At 42.0% G+C, this 19,360-nt stretch overlaps 1 protein-coding gene across 1 annotated transcript in view; it reads right to left on the bottom strand.

Annotated features, from left to right (window-relative positions):
* The window catches only part of MYLK4 (myosin light chain kinase family member 4), an 80,677-nt gene that overhangs the window by 7,117 nt on the left and 54,200 nt on the right, over window positions 1-19,360 (bottom strand). Inside the window, exons 2-6 of the mRNA XM_023751368.1 lie at window positions 12,192-12,270; window positions 8,144-8,249; window positions 4,772-5,047; window positions 3,715-3,856; window positions 636-706 (exon numbers count right to left, since the gene is read on the bottom strand). Of these exons, the coding sequence (XP_023607136.1) occupies window positions 636-706; window positions 3,715-3,856; window positions 4,772-5,047; window positions 8,144-8,249; window positions 12,192-12,270 (674 nt within the window). The remainder of the gene's footprint in view (window positions 1-635; window positions 707-3,714; window positions 3,857-4,771; window positions 5,048-8,143; window positions 8,250-12,191; window positions 12,271-19,360) is intronic.

Raw genomic sequence — 19,360 nt, 5'->3', positions numbered from 1 at the left:
TGAACCCCAGCAGCAAGCTAACCTACCGGTCAGAGCATCTGCCCCCTGGTTGTCAGTGCACATCATAGTGAGCGGTTGAGCGGCCTTAGCATATCATTAGCATATTGCGCTTTGATTGATTGAACGAATGACTGGACAACTGAACACTTAGCATATTAGGCTTTTATTATATAGGATACATTAAATGCAATAATTTACAACACCTATTTTATATTTATTGTTAATGTGTTGAAGTGCATGTAAATTCTTTGTTCCCTTCAGAACCTTAAATGTGCCAGAACCCTTTGCAATCTTGTTTAGACTATGACTTTTTAAAAAGTAAATCTCATTACAGATGGAACAAATATAAAAGACTAAGACAAACTCTTACAAATTCTAAATTAATGTTTTCAAATTTAATAACTTCACTGTATTGAGTTTTCATTGTTTATCTTTTTCTTACATGCACTGTAAAAACTTCTAAAATTTCAAATCCTGAAGTCAGCAAGGTAAAGCTGAAACATAATTTTTGTTAAGTTAAATCTAAATAAGGGTATGAAGCCAAGGGATATATCTATCAGATTTGTCTTTACAAAGAAAGAGCACTCATCGTGCTCCCTAACTCCATTCACACACCTATGTTCAAATAGACGTACCTTCTGGCCAATCCAAAATCAATAATTTTTATTTGTTTAGTATCCCGATTCACACACAGGATATTCTCAGGCTGCCAGGAGAAAGAGACACATTAGCAATGAAAACAACCATCATTCACTCAAATTGTCCTTGAACCACGACTAAAAATACAACGATGCTCAGGAAAAACATAGCAGGCCTTTCACTTTGGGGCTGGCTTGTCTGTGTGGGTATTTTCTCCTTTAATTATGTGGTAGACGAGGTTTTGGGTACCATGCCAAACTTGCATTACCCCGCCTGTTCTCCCCCTGCTCCTGCAGTTTACCATGATGTGTGAGTTCAGGCAGGAGGCCTCCATGAGGGAAGGAAAAGGGGACTGCTTCAGTACTTTCCAAATGCACTGTGGGGGCTGTCTCAGACCTGACATCTGCCCCCCTAAAATTATGAAGTATGAATTTCCCTTCTTGGAGGAATATTTTACCCAAGGATTTATGAGTTCTAAGAGAAATGGCCTGATTCATTTGAACAGCCACACTGAATATGCAGTAGAATGTGAATGCTCCGACCTCCAGATTTTCCTTTATGTTTTGGTATATGAGAAAGTCATGTGTCAAAGGAAGGCTTCCCCCATTTCATTCTTCATTCTCTGTAATTCCAAAGTTTTGCTGAGTTAGGTCTCAATGCCTAACACCCTTGACTAAGTGTTCCCTTGGAGTTTGACTCTGGGAAGACTTTGCCCTGCTAATCCGACAGTCTTGGGGTGAAGAGGGAGAAACATAGATAGTAGCACTATAACCGTTTACAGAATGTCTTACACTTGTACCTACATTTGTTAGGACAGAAAAGCTTAGGTCAGAGAAATATGAGAGATTTAATTTAAAGTTAAGGTTATCCATAAAAGAGAAAATTTTCAACAAATTGCCTGGATTCTCGAGCTCTAATCCATCCCAACTCTTCCCTGATTGCTGCGGGGAGGAGGCGGGGCATGAGCTGAGTAATTGAATCCTTAGGATCCCATGTCCCATCCTTTAGGTGGGATCCTGTCTGGGTGAAGAGGAGGTTCAGATGAGGTCAGAAACTCAGAAAACACTTTATGAAATAACATAGTCCATTTGGGTAGGTATAATGTCTTTGGAAGATCTTTTCTAAAATACCTCTAAAACAGATGTTTCTGAGAAAAAACTATAGAGAAGTGGGTACCATATAAGAACATTTGGTTTTATGCTTAAATAACTGATCAATCATGTATAAAGCTATCCAGTTGTCAGACAACTATGACACAAAAAGAATTGTTTGCAGAATGTAAAGAAGCAGTTTCAAGGGCACTTGAAAAGTTATTTTTTTCTAATTATAGAATTAAAGCATATTCATTGAATAAGATTTGTAAAACAGAGAAAAATATAAAGGAGAGCATTCTTATGTCACCTCTAAGCTCCTCTACACATGACAAGCACTCAATATTTTTGGCCCTTTTCCTTCCAAGGAGCTTTCTGAAAGGATGACTGGTCCTTAATGGCCTGTCCAGCTGCTGCCTTTATTAATATCTTTACATACAAGTTATAGCCAAAGTTACTCACTGCCAGACCTCAGTCAACATTATGGAGCCACATATGGAGTTGTCTGACTTATGATAGGTCGGGTCCTAGTTCCAGTTGCCAATCAAAGCCCTTTAGGGATATCTGCAGAATATCCATACTCATTGAAATGCTCCATGAAAATACGCATTCTCAAACTCAGCTCATAGCCAAGGGCTTTGCTAATGATTTTTAACCTTTGACTTTGCCATTTTATACCACTTACTCCTGCCCTGTGAATGGGAGAGGCAGAGCACATAAATCAAAACAGTGAGGGAAGACAAGTTGTAGGAGAGAGGCCCATGGGAAACTATTTAAGGAAGTTAAGTGTATTTACTTCTACAACCCCTGATGACTTACCATAGATGGTATGTTACATAGAATACTTTATCTCACTGCCAAGCTGTGTAAATAGGGCAATGAGAAAATGTGCCACACAGAACATACATTTCATGATGCTCAGCCGAAATATCAGAGCTGGTCAATTATTGGCCCTGGGTCTTTCATTGGTTGTAACTGGGTACAACCTGGGGACTTCATAATGGGAGAGAAATCAAAAGGGAAGGGTCATTGCCTGGACAGTGTTGCTCAGTGGTTGAGCATCAACCTATGAACTAGGAGGTCACAGTTCGATTCCCAGGGAGGGCACATGCATGCAGGAGGCAGCCGACCAATGATTCTCTCTCATCATTGATGTTTCTATCTCTCTCCCTTTTCCTTCCTCTCTCTGAAATCAGTCAAGGGCGGGGGAAAAAAAGGACACATATGTAATACCCTTTGTAATACTGTAAGCAATAAAACAATAAAAAAAACACTGCTTTAGACCCACTGGATTCATCACACCCATCCCTTTTTGCCTCTCCCCACTCTGCTTTTGGAAAAAAAATATTAATAAAAACAAAAGCAAAAATGGAAGGGTCATCAAATAAGAGAAGAAAGGAAGGCATCTTGAATTCCCACTGCTTACAGAAACTTTCCAGCAATTCCAGCATTTTCTCACTACTTTTCTGGCTGCCCTGTATCCATCCTGCCATTGGTTTCTCCTCAGTGCTCTAGCATGCCCGTCGAAAAACAAAGCCCTAAAGTCCAGAGTTGCCTGAGTGAGTTTCAGAAGAATGCTGGGGACTCCTGGAGAGCTGAAAGCTTGGCTACCACAAGGGTATGTTGACCTAGTAAAATCCTCCCACCTACTTAACACATAATGACAGGGACACAACAAGGGCACCATGTTGGTGATGGTGGTGGTGGTTTTAATTCTAAACTTTTAGAGAAATGATCTCCATGTAGATTCCTTTAACACAGGCAAGTTGCAAGAATCTAAATAGTAGTCTCTAAAGAAGAAGAATGCAAATATTAGTGGGTGACAGAAGTTGGAAATGGAAAGGTAAGGTTAAGAATCTGGATTTTTATTAATTACTTAATATGTACCAAGTCACAGTCTCAGTGTCCCAAGCTGGTATATAGTATCTGACAGGGCCCTCTGATTCACACGAGGGGAAAGGTCAGAATACAAAACATGTTCTACCTTCAGGTCCAGATGGAGAATGTACATCTGATGCATGTGTCGTATTCCCTCACATATCTGCTTGATGAACAGGATGGTGTCCAACTCAGTCAGATTGTAGTTGTTGTCAATGATCCGATCAAATAGCTCGCCTCCGTCCACACTGCAGAAGGGAGAGGAGTGAAGTCCTGAGTCTTGATTCCTTCATGAACATGTTTTCCTTGCAACAGGTTGGTGTTTAAGCTTCTCTAGCTCTTCCAATAACGGTGTGCACACAGTTCTTTCTCTGCCTTCTTTGCTATCTCAGTTAGATGACTCTTAGGTTGAATGCCTTTGTCTTACCTACCATCAGTTTTACAAAGTCGCAAACTCCCTTTCATGCAGTGGTTGCCGCTCTGGAGTAAGTCCACATCTACCATTTTCTAACAGACATGGAAAATAAAGAGGCCTCTAAGAAGGCAGGGAGAGAAATTCTAAACACCAACTGAGGGTCAGACAGGGTCTCCTCAGACTAATATCAGTGATAAAGTGCATCTATATGGCTGATGATAAATATTTAGTATTCAAAGTTCCTTATTAAACAATGATAAAGAAAATCCAAAATGAGGAGAAAATGAACTGAATCACAATACTGATTCACTTTCTAACTAAACACTAAGTTTAGAAAGCTGATTTTAAATGGAAATTTCTTAGCCCTAATTATTAAGAGTTTGACATGAACTTTATATTAGTGATTAGGTTGACAGTAAAATGTAGTTCAAACATCACTTTCCTCCAAGTCAACCAGAATAATATTTAAGCTGGATTTGTTACAGTATAGCTTACATATAACGTTAGATCTATGTTGCTTTTCTACTTCTTATTAATCAAATCATATATGGAAATAGCTATTTCTAAGTAATGTCCTTTCTGAAACTGATGAGATTATCAGAACCAGTGGTACACCAAGCATCAAGCATGGATCTAGCAACTTCTGTGATGGGACAGAGCACCATGGTCACAGGTGCTGTGGGTCTCTCTCCACACGTGTACACAGCTTTGCAGGAGAGTGGAAGAGGGAGCAGAAGGGAACACATACTACTCCATGACCAGGACGATGTCATTCTTAGACTCGAAGGCATCGTAGAGCTGAATGAGGTTCACGTGATCCAGCTGGTTCATGACGGTGATCTCATTCTTCACTTCATCCTGAGAAGAGGGACAGGCACTCAGTGAAGTGAGGGTAACAGTAAGGAAACACCCACATGGCACAGCCTTTACCTTATCCTTCAGGCCTCTGGTCTTGATGATCTTGGCGGCCAGCTTCAGACCTGTTGCTTTCTCTTCACACTTGTGAACCTGGCCAAAGCGCCCCCTGCCAAAGAAGAGGACAAGGTGCAGCTTGGGGCTCTGTCCCCACCAGAATCTGGCTTTAGTCACTGCCAAGTAGATGAGGCAGTTGCCCCAGGCATTTCTCCTTTTGAGTTTGAATGAGCAAACCTGTTAGTGCATCTACTGTAGCCAATAAACTTCTACAATAGTGTCAAGGGGTGGTCTGTGGGTCACTGGATTAGAATCTTCTGGGGGTAGAAATACATGTTTCCCAGCTCTACCCCAGACCTACTGAAACAGGAATCGGGGATGAGGCCCCAGAATATGCATTTCACAACATTTCTTGAGTAATTCATATGCACCCTAAAATTTGAGAACCTCTGTTATGAAGAAATTAGAATTGTTCTGAATACATCTATATATATAAAAGCCTAAGCAACTATTACAACCAAATGACCAGAACGACTGGTCGACCAGTCGCTATGACACGCACTGACCACCAGGGGGCAGATGCTCAAAGTAGGAGCTTCCCCCTGGTGGTCAGTGTGCTCTCACACCTCCCCCAGTCCCTACCCCCAGCTGGCAAACCTTCTGTGGTACCTCCCCTTGTCCCGCAGGCCCTGTCCAGCAGTCGGCAGGCCCGGTCCAGCCCTGCCCCAAAAGGGACTGGGCAAGATGGCCCCGATAGGTCCTGATCCCCGGCCAGACCTAGGGACCCCACCTGTGCACGAATTTCATGCACCAGGCCTCTAGTAGAAATATAATAAGCTAGGCTTTGTAAGTATGTGAACAATACAAGTTGTGAAAAGGCACATCGTTGTTTTTGGAAATGCATATAAATAAATAAGTAATAACAATATTACATATAAACACATATACATAATCATCTCTGAGCTTTTTTAAAATGTATATTTTCATTTATTTCATAGAGGAAGGGAGAGGGAGAGAGAAACATCAATGATGAGAGAGAATCAATGATTGGCTGCTTCCTGCATGCCCCCTACTGGGGATGATCAAGCACACAACCTAGGCATGTGCCCTGATCAGTAATCGAACCATGACCTCCTGGTTCATAGGTTGATGCTCAACTACTGAGCCACGCCAGCCAGGGCAGCATCTCTGAGCTTTTTGACACTTTAGCTTGGATATACCAGATAAATGTATATACACTTTGTAAGACAGCTTCTTACAAAGGTAATCACAGACAGAAATGCACCCTCATGAACAATTTTCCAGTCTGACTTGCTTGCTGTGATTCCTGATTTAGTAAAACAGACAGAACCCCAGTGCCTGCCTGTGCAATAATGGCTCTCACAGCAGGGGCCACAAGGAAACTTCCCTAACAGCATTGGGAGCCTAATGTCACTGCACTCTTAGAGGCCTGCAGAGGTGAGGGTCTTGGCAACAACCGAAAGAGGGAGGGTGATGACTACCACCACACCCCATGCAGCTCAGCTACGCAACCCAGGGCAGAAGCAGATGGGTCCATAAACAGCAAAGTGATAACTTGAATTCTAAGTGGCTGCTGATTAGGAAATTTTTTTTTCTCCTTCCCCAGCAAAAGCCCCCAGGACTGCCTGGCTCAGCAGAGGTGCCACATCACTTTTAACCTCAGAACTACTTCAACTTTCACATGATTTATTCTGCAAGTGCCTTGAATGGTGAGGCCGCCTCCCAGTATTCCTGCTGGCCCACCACACTGATAAACTCATGCTAGCTGAATATGCTGAGTTGGTATTATAAATACCCTTGAAGCCACAGGTTGGGAGATGAACCCCAGGAAAATTCAGGAGCCTGCCACCGCCGGCATTGGCGGGGGGGGGGGGGGGCAGAGGGGGGCGGTGCCCAGTGATCCTTTGCTAAAAGTGAAAAATAAATTTCTGCATCTGGAACCTCTATTTACTCTATTTACCGAAAAGGAGATACAGCCATTGATTATCTCTTTGCACTTTGAGGCAACAATACACACTTGACTTTGGTCCTCTAACTTATTTGCCAAGTGAGGTCTGGCAGCCAGTTTTGAGTGGAGCCCAGACAGTAGATGACCAGCAGCTGGTGTGGGTTGCAGTACAACCAAGAAGATCCAATGAACTTCTCAAGGAGCCATTGACAGCTTTCACCAGGAACACAGCCCTGGGGATTGTTTCAAAGATTCTTCTGCCAAATAATTCCTCTCCTTTAGAGAAACAGTTGCTAGCTTGCCACTGAAGACCTAGGCAAGCTGCTGCAGGCTCCATGGCACCTACTTGTGTTTCAGAACCCCTGCTCCTCCCTCAGCCCATCCTCACAGTCCCGAGGGGAGTTCTCCAGGAACAGGCTGCTGAGGAGGAAAAGTTCAGGTGGTTCTGTGTGGTAGAGGGAAAAAACAAACAAACAGAACGGGAAGAGCAAGAAGGGACTTTACAAATGTCAACCATACCCCCAATGGCCAGTCACAGTAACATGCATTATAGTAGCCATGGATATTTTCCAGTGTGCAGTTAAGTAAATTTTGTATGTACTTGTACAAATTTTCCATTTTCCTCTTCTTATTTTATATAGATATGTTAATGGTAGTAAATTTTAGAATTTAGGCTTTAAATAACAAGATATCATAGGGGATTGTGACTGAAGTAGAAGAGGAAGGAAAGAGTAATGATCGCGGGTCCCCGATGGACTCCATTCTCTCTTCTTCAGGAAGAGACTGTGCAATTAGATGTCCTTCCAACAAGTTATTCAGTGAAGAAAGTAATTGATTGAAATGGAGAAGAGTAATTAATACAATACAACATAAATGGAAAACCAACAGCAAGGATCAAAATGATTTAACACACGCTGCAAGAAATACACAGTGTTCACTCATTTCCACAGTTTGTTTCTCAGTTTTCACACTTTGGACAGCTTCTCGACCTTCTGGTGACTCACAGTGGCGCTCTCCTCTCAGACAATGCAACACGGGAAGCAAAGTGGATAATTAATGTGGAATTTAGTCCCCCACATCTACCTCTCTGGCATCAGTGATGCTTAAAATCTCTTAAAATGTTTGTTGATGACATTTCTGATTCTCAGGTCCAGACTGGCAAATATTTAGAAACCCTCCGGATCTTTGAAAGTTCTCTTTTTTGTTGTTGAAAGTGTGTTAAGATAGAGCATGACTTACCCTCCTAAAATTTCTGTTCTGCTCACAGTATAGAGACTGTTGACTGCCGTCTGTTTGGCTGTTACAATCCGGTGATGAAAGGGTGCGGGAGGAGCCGGGCCGTCATCTAGAAGGTGAGAGGGAAAGGAGGGCCATCTGTTAAGCAGTCAGACTCTTTATAGCACCAAGCATTGGGCCTCAGAGTGAAATTTTGCTCATTTAATAATAAAATACAGCAGGCCATCTGTTTTATTCCTAATGATCCAGGGAGTATAACTTTTCATTGCATATTATGATCTGTGATTCATGAAGGTGACACCTGACATCTTTGAGAAAGAATGTCAGGACCACTAACCTCTGGTTCATACCATCTTCAGGACAACTTTTAGAAATATCAACATAGTTGAAAATCTCCAACCACAGTACAGTCCAAATAGGTTAGACTTCCAAGCCTATGGTCATTTAAGTTCAAACATGAGATATTGTTTGTTCCATATTTTTAAGTACCACAAATCTAGTCCATTATTTTAATTAAAGCAGGGAGAAAAAAGTGAAAAGTTCCTTTATGTCATTAAAATATTTGAGATTATTACATATTACTTTCCAAAATATTTTAGCCTTTATTTAAGACATTTAAGGCACAAATATGAGTTTTTTCTGGCTGGAAATAAAATGCCCAGTAAAACTGGCTAAGTATATATTCCACAGCTCTCAAATTTCTCCTGCTTTCTACCTTCTAGCCTAAGGGTTTAAACTCTAGTCCACCTCAAGATTGATTCTGAAATACAAAATTACATTTTCCCAATATTCTTTTCACTTTTCCATGATTGCTGCTGTTACAGCTTGCTTGCCACAAACCTATTCATTTCCCCATTTATTCATCTATTGCACACACCTGCTTACATGCATACAAAAGATACAAAAGAGGTAAATAGATAATAACTTTGCTTTCAAATATTTACATGTATTCAACAAATAATTCTTACGCATTTATCTTGTGTTAGGCACTTTTCCAAGTGTTAATATTTTTAATTGAGGTAATATAAGTCTCTGGGGATCTGATTTGAAATGGACATTCACCTCTTACACCATAAATATGCAGAAAAATGAAGTCATGAAAAAAATTCTCTCAGTGGCATTCTTCTCTTCAGACTAGAAAAAGTGGTAGAGTTACAAACATAAATGGCATCAACACAGCCTAATGTCTTCTTCAGGCTGTTGGGATAAGTTAAATTTAGTCTGAAATGCTTGCTGAAAAAGTTAAGAAGCTTTAGAGGTTGAAACAAAAGCTGTTTCCTACCCAGTGGAGTCACCAGATCTTGCTGTCTGGAGGTCTTAATTCCAGTAGATTCCAGAGGTTTGGCCTTTTAAGTTCCCCTGGACTGGTCTGGTTTCCTGTGTCCTTCTCAGTGTGCATCCTTCACCTGTCCCGCAACATCTACTCTGCTCTTTCTGTTGTCCTCTTTGCTGACACGCTCCTCCACCACTCTCTGCTTACTACTGCCAGCATGCCCTGTCTGCTCAGCGCTTTGGAAAATGGGTCCTAGTGCTGATTTTCTGAGGATTCGTGCTGTGGAGATGGCTTTTACACTGCTGACACACACCTGGAAAATAAACCTCAGCTGCAACTCTCAAAGTTTTGGGAAGAAAACGTTTAGGTGGTCAAATTTCTTAGAACTAAAGTTTCCTCAGAGTGGTGTTTTGGTGAAGAGACCTAAGCTTTGTGACAGAGAGGCTGTGATGTCAGTGTTTGGGGATAAAATGGAGCAGTATGCTTCCCCATCAAATCTGAGTGCCAGAATGATGGGTGTAGGCAATTAGGATCCCAGAGAATCTCCCCAATGACTTCATTGGGACCCCAAGTTATTCCATTGACCCTTTACAAAAACAGTCATTTCATGAATACATAATTAACTTGATCTTCACTTTTTCACTTCCTTCCTTTATAAAAGAGAGAAATGACTAAATTAAAGCATAATAAAAGAAGTAATAATCTTTGTGGACTTTCACAGCAATGAGAGTAAGCCTTTCTTGGTGAAGGAATTGACCTAATTTCAGTTTGCAACAGCTCCAGATCTTAGGAAGCACACCTTCCCAGCAATGGACTTTCTTAGTAAACATAACTGTTTATGTTTAATTCTTGGAAAATTAGACCTCTCCATGATTAGATTTCAAATACAGTGTTTAAAATGAAATAAGAATTATATCTTAAACCAATTTAGAAAAAAAAAGACCACAGATGTTTGCATTCTTTTTGTTCCAAATAGATCTGTGGGTCAACATAACGTAGGATAATTAATTGGCTACATAATGACCTGCATTTATTTGCGAAACTTTGCAGGTGAAGAATGATGCAGTAATCTATTTATTACTCAATCCTCTCAATATTTGGAGGGAAATAGGCAACTTCTTAAGCTTAAATGGGTAGGTAAACTTTTGAAGAATTAGATTTAACTTACAAATAAATCTGATCCTTATTCAATTCTTGATCTTAGGAAGGATGTGCTCTATATTGCTAAAAATAAGAAAATTTTACTTGATCTTTAAAAAATATTGATTGATGTGAGTACTATTAATCATTATTCTGTCTTTCCATTGGTAGTAGGCTTAGAAAATAATACAATGCATGAACATGTTACAGGCATGAAGAAAAAGTAATGGAAAGAAAACATGGCAAAAAATATCTACACAGGTGAATACTGGTTTCTAAACCATTGCTTTAAACTTACTTCAGCTATCCTTTTGCTATGGCCATAAATTGCAATGGCACATCTATATATATAAAAGGCTAATATGCTAAGTGTCCAACCATCTGACCGGTCACTATGACACACACTGACCACCAGGGGGCAGATTCTCAATGCAGGAGCTGCCCCCTGGTGGTCAGTGTGCTCCCACAGGGGGAGTTCTGCTCAGCCACAAGCCAGGCTGACGGCTGCCAGCACAGCGGTGATGGCAAGAGCCTCTCCCGCCTCCTCAGCAGCGCTAAGGATGTCTGACTGCAGCTTAGGCCTGCTCCCCGCTGGCAAGTGGACATCCCCCGAGGGCTTCCAGGCTGCCAGAGGGATGTCTGACTGCCAGTTTAGGCCCACTCCCCGGGGGGAGTGAGCCTAAGCCAGCAGGTGGACATCCCCCGAGGGGACCCAGACTGTGAGAGAGCACAGGCTGGGCAGAGGGACCCAACCTGAGTGCACAAATTTTTGTGCACCGGGCCTCTTGTATATCTATAAAGAACAACAATGTAGATGTATAATGTTTTTACCCCTACCTTTCACAGAACTGATCACCATTAGTTTTATCAACACTTTGCTTTATATTTGAACACTTGTCCATCACTGTCTCACTTGCAATAGATGATCCCCCTTTTTTCTCAGGGTCTCTTTCATTAGTATCTTCCTTAGAATGAAGCCCATTTTCCTCCCTTTTGAACACTAGACATTCACTTTTATCCACAGTGGCTTGCTTATCATCTCCAGCACTGTTCTGTGCTTGTCGACACAGTCTCTCTGTGTATAAAATGTCTCTTCCACCTGTATTTTCTCTTGGTTCTATGGACTTTCTTAGAGCAAAATCTTCTATCTTGTCTTGTGGTCTTTTTGCATAAAATGTGGACAAACTTCTCTGAACTAGAGAGGCATTGGTCTTCTCAGCATTTTCCTTGTGGAGTTTTTTAACCTTTTCTTTGTCAGAGGAAGGCTCATTCTTCTGAGAAGATCTCTCTAAAAGCCACCACAGGACACAAATACTTTAATGGAGGATGTGTATGATCAATATCATTTTGTCTTTATATAATGGCATCCCTATTCAGCTTTGTCTTTATCAGCAGATACGAGTTTTTGAAAAGCAAAGTATACGTGAATATGACCAACTAACTAACAATTGGGTTCCCCAAGATTTTCTAGTTGCTAACTAGTACCCAAAGCCAATCAAATAAAGGTATTCAAGCAGCACTTCTCCCAACATGGGGCTTTAGGAATGTGTAACTTCCTCTAAATAAGAACAACAGCAACCTGACTTTTGTAACAGAACTTTCTTTATCCATAGATATCTGGTCTTCTAAAGCTGTTACCTGTGGGGGCCAATGTCCTCTTGCCTTTGACAGGTGCCATTTCTTTCAGGTTGGGATATGACCACACCTTCTCCTTAGCCTGTGGATACACAATTGAGTCATGGAGGTTACACATCATATCAGGGTTTCTCAGCCTCAGCAGTACTGACACGTGGGCTGGATAATTCATTGTGGGGAATGCCATGAGCATTTGAGGACATTCAGCAGCATCTCTGGCTTCTACACCACATGCCAATAGTATCCTTCCTCCCAGTTGCAACATTCAAAATGTCTCTAGAAATTGCTAAATGTCCCCTGGGGGTGAAATCACCCCAGATTGAGAACCATATATTATGAGATTAAAACACAGGAAAAAATTAATAGTATTTAGAGGGCAGAACAGTCTGAATTAATGAAACTCTATATAGACTACAGTATTAGAAGACAAATGAACTCCTTATTTTAAAAGAAATCCTGTAAAACTCTAGCACTGTTTATAGAAGAAGGCCAATTTTGTGAACAGATTAAAGGATATTGATAATATTCAAGTCACCCTCGACCTCTGTTTATATTGTCTTGATGTGGTTCATATTTCAATCAAATAAAAAATGAGAGGACCTATGTGATTGGTTTTGTAAACCAGAAAGTAGAAGACTAAAGTAAGCTTTTATAAATGGAGCTTTTACATCGCTTAGAACAGATGGCCCTTTTCCTAAGCAGATAAACATTCTTCTCACAGTCCCGGCTTCTCTGAATTAGCTTAGCAAACCCTTTTTAAATACCACATAAAAGGTAAACCAATCCACCCAAATTATCCCAAATTCTAAAGTTATACATTATAAATTAATGAAGTTGTACAGATATCCAAAGAACCAGTCTTTTTCCTTTGGGAAGAGGCAAGCTTTGCCTCAGGGTGACTTGACTGCATGAAACGCCGTGTAAATGCAGCTCACAGACATCAAGACAAACTGCAAATGCGCTTTTAAACAATCCAGAGGGCAACTCCATAGGTCGAGCACTTCCATCTTTCTGACAGGGACCTTGAAACACAGGGGCGTGCTCAGTAAATCTGTTCTAAAACAAAGTTAGACATTGCAGCCTAAGTTGTAACTTTCTCTTTTAAGTCAAAGTGTAGGGGTGATGGATGCATAGTTCTTTCTTTGCATGAAAAATGCCCTTCAGCTTGCACAGCACTCAGCGCGTGCCTACACACACACACACACACACACACACACACACACACACACACACACGAAAGCCTGGTATCTCTTGCAACATTTTATTAAACTTTTTTTTCCTTTTTGCCTCAAATGGGCAAAAAGACTGGTGACTGGTGTATCTTTGAATTCCTGGTGTTTACCCCAGAGACTGAGATATAGTGATAATAATGATGACAGTGGTGACTAATATATACCAAGCGCTGACTGCATACCAGGTGCTTTTCTACACTTGTTACATTATTAGCTTAGTCAGTCCTCATAGCAACCTTTGGGATAGATACTATTAACTTTATTGTATAATGAAGTTGGGTAATTCCCCAGGGTTACATAGTCCAGAAATGGTATAACCAGGATTCTAACTCAGTTATTTACTCAATCTGTGTTCTCAACTACTAAATTGTCTAGGTAGATACCGTTAATATTTATTGAATATCCACCACACAGCCAACACTACTGGAGATAAAAATAAGATTAAGAGAGAAGGGTATAAATAAAAACAAATTAGTAGAGTGAAGAAATATTTATTGGTCAAAAGATTAGAATTAACATGGGAGAGAGGCAAGAGAGAGAATTTAAGTCTAATTTTGAAAATATGTCCAAATTAGTAAAAAGGGATAGTTTAAAAAATTTCTCTTAAGCTACTTTATAACTGTGCCTTCAAATGCTTCTCTTTCAAAATGAAAACTCCTGGTGGATAGCCCATGTGCTTCTGGGTTTGTTCTGGATGGCAGGAACATGATGGTCAATGCCTAAGTGGACTCTGTAATGACAACCATTGTGTTTCAGTCCATTTCAATCCATTCACGTGTAAAATTCAGAATTTGGTTGTAAGACTGGAGTGATGATGGATCAGCATTTGCCTCTAAGGCTGTCCATAGTGTCTGTGGCAAATGTCCACAAACTGGCCTAGCGTTCTTTGCGTCCAGCAGCCTGACTAGAGTCACAGGAGAAGCTGCCATTCGATCCTGAGGAACATAAGCAACCAACTTCCAAATGAGGTTGGTTTTTCCACCAATTATATATCACATGTTTTACCATTTAAATAATGTAAGGTCTTTATCCATTGCCTCGGTCTTTTATACTTTCATTTCCCTATGTAATACTGACATCTAGAGGAACTTTCAACTGAAGAGATTCTTAAAAAACAGGCTGTATTTCTCCTTTTCTGTGTCCGGACAACAACTTCAATATGAAGAGTTTTTACTTTGTGTTTCCCAGTTAGATATGGAAGTTGCTAAAATAGGAAGCACATCTGTGGATCCATCTAGTTAGTTGTCAAAAACTAAACCTATTTTCCACTGATTGCAGAGGACAGGATGATGCCATTAAACATGATGTTTCTGTAAGGATTTCTGCCATCCTCTGTTCAGTGATAAAAACCACGTCAGATTCAGACAGTTTCCTCTGCTAAGTTCACACTGATAACCCAGACCAGTTGGAGGATCACAGTTCACTAAATTCACTCATTATTCACTCACTTAGTAATCACTGAGAGATTTGCATATGGATTCCTTTTGTAACCGTTGAGCCATTCCTTTTATAATACATCAGGGAATTGAGAATGACATGGGAAGGGGACTTGGCCCAAGTGCCCAAGTATCCGAAACACAGTTCTACTCCTTGCAGTCCGTGCGGTTTCCTAGCCTGGGATCCTCAGTGGCTGTATGTAGCCAGAGAGTGTTCTAGGTCGTCTTTAGGGAGCATGAAGGAAATGTTTGAAACCTTCTCTTCGCCTTTGCTCTCCCAGCACCACACAAGGGCTCCGAGTTCTGAAATGCTTGCTGAACCCAAGAAGGGAAGAAGTGCTTTCGAAGTGGTCCCTCATTGTGAGAGCATCCTTTCAGCAGCTGCATCGCGGAGAAGCTGCATTGGAAAAGCAGGACTACCCCCGGCACCATCAGAAACGCATCCCTGTCACCGTCACCGATGCTCACCTTCTTTGCAGCCACCTCTCTTCATTGTGGGATTCTAGTTGCTGCAGAAAATGTTTTCTTGACATCAGAATGGGACATGACTAGAGTAACTACCTACCCTGAGCTGAGGGCTTTCCATGTGACTGTTTATGAAGATGCCAAGATGAACACCTCTTGGTGATTTCAGCCTAATGCCTATAAGTATAAACACAATTATAACATTTTATAATGAGTTTATTCAACTTTGATTAGGCTCCTCGTGGGGAAGAGGAAAGCATAGAGCCTAAAACAATCCAAAGAGGAATTTTCATAAGAAATATTAAAACTACATTTCCTTGCCTGAGCAGGGAAGATAATTTTAGAGCTCACTTATAAAATAACCCTATTTCTCTTCATCTTCAGGACACACTCAAATTCTGTGTCAGTCCCTGGCTAAGGAAAGGCGTTCTCATGCAGCATAAGCTGTGCGGTGGCCTGTGGGGACTGGCTTGGAAAGAGGCAGGACAGGATCCGACTGACTGAATCCAGAAAGGGACAGGGTTGACCGTGACCTCCAACCTCAGTAAGTGGACCCTCCCCAACTGCTGAAAGCAGAGAATAATCAAACAGCCATCTTAGAAAAATAATCCCTCGGGGCAAACGAAAGCCTTGGATGTGCCCACTATGACCCGGACAGCCCTTCATTCATGTACCAGGGAAACAGGACTCCTCAAGGAGACAGCACAGCGAGGAAGGGCCTGAAATTAAAGGTGCTGCTTCAGAAAAGTCTAACTGGACAATCTGCCAAGTGCAGACACATGGGTAATTTTACTTTTGATTATAAGATGTATTGAGCAGTACCATGAACAAAGCCTCCCCTAGCAAAACCAAAACAAACAGACAAACAAAAAACACTGGGAGAGCAGCTCTCGTCAAATGGACTCTATCAGGTTATTTCTAACTGACTATGCACGTTTCTTCATTTAAATACATGTTCGGGTTTCCTTGTCCCGATAGCCCCCTGTTATACCCCAGACCATGCGGGCTGCAGGTTCTGTCCTGAGGAGGTGTGTGCGAGCTGGGAGTTATGGGAGTGATGGGATTCTAATATCTGCCCTGCCACCATCAGGGGACAGGCTACGGACCAGAGCTACAAATATTTACAATACGTGTTCTCCTCCATCCTTCTATCAAGCCTATCTTTGTTGATTTTAAAATAGCAAGTTAGAAATAACTTGGAACCAATTAAGAATCTTCACCTAAATATTTAGTCATATTAGGTCCTTTGATCATACAGGTTTTATTTTTTTCCTCATCCTATGCCCATTGGATGAGCTACCTCAGACGCCTACTAATGGATTGATATATTTTTTTTATTTCCTTCTCACTATCACCTTTTCTGTCTTCCCCAAACAGAAAACACTGAGCCCTCTGCTGTGTAACCCTTCATTTTCCCACTCAAACTGCCAACGTGACTGCTTGGCCTGCAGGCCTGTGCGCCATCCCCCTACCTTCCCTGCAGACTCTCCTTTGCTCTAACTCTTGGCCACCTGGGAGGCAGCTGAGAACTGGTGATGCCTGAGTCCTGCCCCTAAAGATGGGGTGGGCTGGACGCTGGTATTTTTACTTCCTCCCCCAAACCCCTGCACAAACACCCTACTGACTCCAATGTGCTGCAAGGTTTGAGAGCCACTGCCCCTGTCAACTACAGCTCCTATCACTTGTTTCTTTTCCTTTTTTTTTTTTTTTTTTTGAGTCCTTACCACCCAGGCTGCTCTGTGGGCCACAGTTTTAAATGGTAGTGCTAACACTAGAGACTCCGTGTTTCTCTTAATCCCTGCTCCCCTCCCCCAACCAGCAAGGGTCTTTAATCCTCTCCCAGATGGATTAACCACTGCCTCTTCCTCACCCCCACCCAGGGACACCTATGTGGAATGAATCTGAGATACACTGGCACACTGCCCTAAAATGCATGCCTCCCTTCTAAGGGATCTCAAGGGCATCCAGGGAGAGCAAGCCAGTCAAAAAGCCAATCCTCGGCCTTGCTTCCTGGTCAAATCTAGGAATTGAGGTCTAGCCAGGTAGCTCAGCTGGTTGGAGCATCCTCCCCTACACCACAAGGTCTCTGGTTTGATTCTGGTCAGGCATGTGCCCAAGTTTTGAGCCTGATCCCATTCGAAGCACATGCCCAGGTTGAGGGTTCAATTCCCATCAAGGTATGTGCGGAGGCAACCTATTGATGTCCAGGGCTGAGGATTAGAAACAAAATCTGATCATTGGAAATGGTTTAATTCCTCCACCGAAATGGAGGTGAGCAGACGAGGGGGACTCAGGGCATTGAGTTACTTACAGCACCATGTGTCGTGTCAAGCTTTTCATGGGATTTGTCACCAGAATAGCACCTAAGGACTTCAGAAACTATGTGGAGGTTACTATGAAAGTATAATGGGGGTGTGTGCGCGTGCACGTGCCTTAATAACCAATTTCATATGCAGGTATAAATAGAATTATAGCTCCTTGATGTTCGTTTGATTAAAATGAATCTTACTTAGTAAAATTCCTCTTTTATGCTACACAACACCAAACCTTGGAATGTTTTCACAAGAAGTTTACAGTGGTTTTCATCACTTAATAAAACTGATTTCTTCCCGCTGCGGGCAGTTTCATGAGCATTCATTGCACTTGGTGTTCTCAGTGTGCTTTTTAATGTTTACATTAGGTTCCCTTTATCCCCCCATCTCCCTGTCTCCTGCTCCCAGTAACCAGTCAGCTCTCAACTCCCCCGGTCCTCCCCGCTCCCCCCGCCCGCCCCACACACACCAAGGGCTGGCTCAGGAGCTGGCACACGTTGGCTCAGGTTCACAGCTCAGTGTTCCCAAGGTGAGGTGCAGTCCCAGGGGTTGTAAGGCAAGTTCAGAGATCTGAACTTAGATTCACTGAGCAAAACACTGAACCTCTTAATGGTTTACATCTTCCCCTGCACAGCAAATTCCACAAGCACACTACAAAGTGGTTTTAAAACGCTTTCTGAAAAGCAGTGAGAAGCTGCAAAGCTCTTAAAAAGTCTCTGAATTTGGAATATGTGATACAAACTTTGTAGCTATAAAATAATTAGTTACAACTATGCCCAAACTATTTAGTTGTCCAGTCCCCTCTACTCAAAGTAGGTCCCTGGACAGTACAATAGCATCCCCTGGGAGCTTGTTGGAAACTGAGCTCTCTCTGCCCCTCCCCCACTGACACCCTGAATCTGAGCTCTAACCAATCCCTGGGGGTTCCCATGCACATGGTTTTTTGAGAAGCATCGGCCTTGATAACGTAACTAATGACTTGGTATGAAAAACGATATGTGACAAAATACCTGTCACAGCCTAATGTAGTTATTTAAATCTTGCCTCCATCAACAAAGAGTTAATGTCATACTTGGGCAAACTCAGAGGGAGGACAGTGGAGAAAGAAGGACAGTGGAGATGATGCTCAGCTGGCCTGGATGTCGGTTGCCTTCAGGAGAGTAGCCAGTGGAAGTCCAGCATCATGATATTAGTGAGCTTTAAAGAATGTCCAGAATTCTGACACTGACCTGGGAGACTTATTACAGCAGGAGCTCAGAAGAGAAAGCAAGAATTGTTATCATGTGCCTGGAACTCTCCTAGTCTCTAGATCTACTGAATGCCTGAGTTCAGGCCTCAGAGAAGAGCAACATCAAGGTGTAAAGGCTCTGTTATGAACTGAATGTTTGTGTCCCTCCACAATTCACATATTGAAGCTTTAATTCCCAATATGATGGAATTAGGAGGTGGGGCCTTTGGGAGGTAATTAGGTTTAGATGAAGTCTTGAGGGTGGAGAGTTCTTAGGATGACATGAGTGTCTTTATAAGAAGAGGCAGACCGAAGCATCCTCTCTCTCTCTCTCTCTCTCTCTCTCTCTCTCTCTCTCTCTCTCTCTCTCTCCCTCTCTCCCCCACCCCTACACCCCGCTATGTGAGGACATGAGAAGTCTCCATCTGCAACTCAGGAAGAGGGTTTACACCAGAACCACACCATGCTGGCACCCTGATCTTGGACTTCCAGCCTCCGG

Source organism: Myotis lucifugus, unplaced genomic scaffold (genome assembly GCF_000147115.1).
Source record: "Myotis lucifugus unplaced genomic scaffold, Myoluc2.0 scaffold_21, whole genome shotgun sequence".
Taxonomy (NCBI): domain Eukaryota; kingdom Metazoa; phylum Chordata; class Mammalia; order Chiroptera; family Vespertilionidae; genus Myotis; species Myotis lucifugus.
Note: the sequence above shows the minus strand (reverse complement) of the source record. Positions and strands in the feature narration are given on the sequence as shown.